Source organism: Rhodotorula toruloides (assembly GCF_000320785.1).
Source record: "Rhodotorula toruloides NP11 unplaced genomic scaffold Scaffold9, whole genome shotgun sequence".
Lineage (NCBI taxonomy): Eukaryota > Fungi > Basidiomycota > Microbotryomycetes > Sporidiobolales > Sporidiobolaceae > Rhodotorula > Rhodotorula toruloides.
In genome coordinates this window covers 350123-351611 of record NW_015622969.1, presented here as the reverse complement: position 1 = coordinate 351611, position 1489 = coordinate 350123, and the positions used below count along the sequence as shown (strand labels likewise).

Here is a 1489-nt window from a genome sequence, read left to right as displayed (position 1 = left end):
GGCTCGCGCGCCGCCTCACCTCCGCCTCACCACCCGCACCGCTCGCTCGCGCACGTCCCGTCCGTCACCGAATCGACTCGCCTCCGCATCCTCTACAAGGTCCGCGAGCTGAGCGCCTCCGACCCGTCACTCTCGGAACGCTTCGTCCCGCGCCTCGAGCTGCTCGAGCTCTTCACCCAGCTCTACTTCGACAAGTACCACGCCTTGTTCCCGATCGTTCACAAGCCGACGTGGGACCCTAACACGGCGCCGAGCTTCCTCACGCTCGCGATCGCGAGCGTCGGAGCGAGGTACGCCTGGGAGAGGGTCGTCGGCGCGAGTATGCATGCGCATGCGCTGCTCGAGAGCGCTAGGAGGCTGGCGCAGATCATGGTGCGTCGCTGGCGCTGTTCAGTTGCCTTGCTCGAAGAAAAGACGAGAAACTGATGAAAGCGTGGCGCATCTTGCAGGGCGACCTCGACAACACGCTCCTGCGCACGGTCGCATGGCAGCAGACGATCCTCATCGTCCTCCAGTCCGGCATGATGAGCGGCAACAAGCGCGATCTCGAGCGCACGCAAGGTCCGTCGCTAGCCTCCCCAACTCCGCTGATTGAGACTGACTCTCTACGCCCGCAGCCTTCGCAAGCATGCCGATCACGTTCGCTCGCCGTCAAGGCTGGTTGAAGGAGCCGCAGGTCGACGAGCAGGCCGAGGAGCTGTTTCCGCTCGACGAGAGGTGGAGACGGTGGCGCGACCGCGAGGAGATTCGGAGGCTTGGCTTTGGCGCCGTCGTACGTGCACCGAACTCTCTCTGATCTCGCAGAGGCTGATTCTCTTGTGCTTGCAGACCTTCGACTGCAGCGGGACTGCGCTGTGGAACATGGACACTGCGTCGCTCTACCTCGATGCCGCCAACACGCCCTTGCCCTGCCACGATGCGCTCTGGGACGCGCCGTCGTCGGCCGCCTGGTCGTCCCTCTTCCGGCACTCGATCCTCCCTCCCGCCTCGCCCACCCTCTCGCACGCCGTCCATCTCGCCTGCTCGTTCGCCTCGCTCAGCGGCTCCGCATTGACTACCCTCTCATCCATCTCGCGCGACGCCTTTGCCCTCTCGACCGTCTTGAGCGTCCTTCACTCGCTCGGATGGGAACGCGTCCATGCCCGTGCGGTTGAGAAGACGTTCCTTACGCCTGGTTCGGGCGCGGATGCGGGTGGCAAGGCGGGTGATGGCCTCAAGAAGGAGGACGGGGAGGAGAGGATTGATGAGGTCGACGCGGCGCAGGCTGCGCTCGAGGCTGGTATCGAGTTCTTCCAGGTGCGTTGACCTGACGATTCCTCAGTTCCTGCAGGGTAGCTGACGAGTTGCGCGCCGCAGGACCGCATCCTCCTTCCGCCCGACTTGCTCGCGCGCCTCGACGACCCGGGAGCAGCGAGCGGCACGATGGCGCTCATGGTGCACCTGACGGCCCTCACGCAGCGCCTGCCCATCCGCGTCCTCCAGCCTCTCG

General features: G+C 65.3%; 1 protein-coding gene across 1 annotated transcript in view; it reads left to right on the top strand.

The window, feature by feature from the left end:
* The window catches only part of RHTO_08070 (zinc finger, C2H2-type domain containing protein, transcription factor), a gene marked incomplete at both ends in the record, with an annotated part of 3468 nt that extends 1979 nt beyond the window's left edge, over positions 1 to 1489 (top strand). The window contains 5 exons of the mRNA XM_016421724.1: positions 1 to 372; positions 450 to 561; positions 618 to 772; positions 829 to 1296; positions 1357 to 1489. The exon at positions 1 to 372 is cut by the window's left edge and continues 1159 nt beyond it. Of these exons, the coding sequence (XP_016273836.1) occupies positions 1 to 372; positions 450 to 561; positions 618 to 772; positions 829 to 1296; positions 1357 to 1489 (1240 nt within the window). The remainder of the gene's footprint in view (positions 373 to 449; positions 562 to 617; positions 773 to 828; positions 1297 to 1356) is intronic.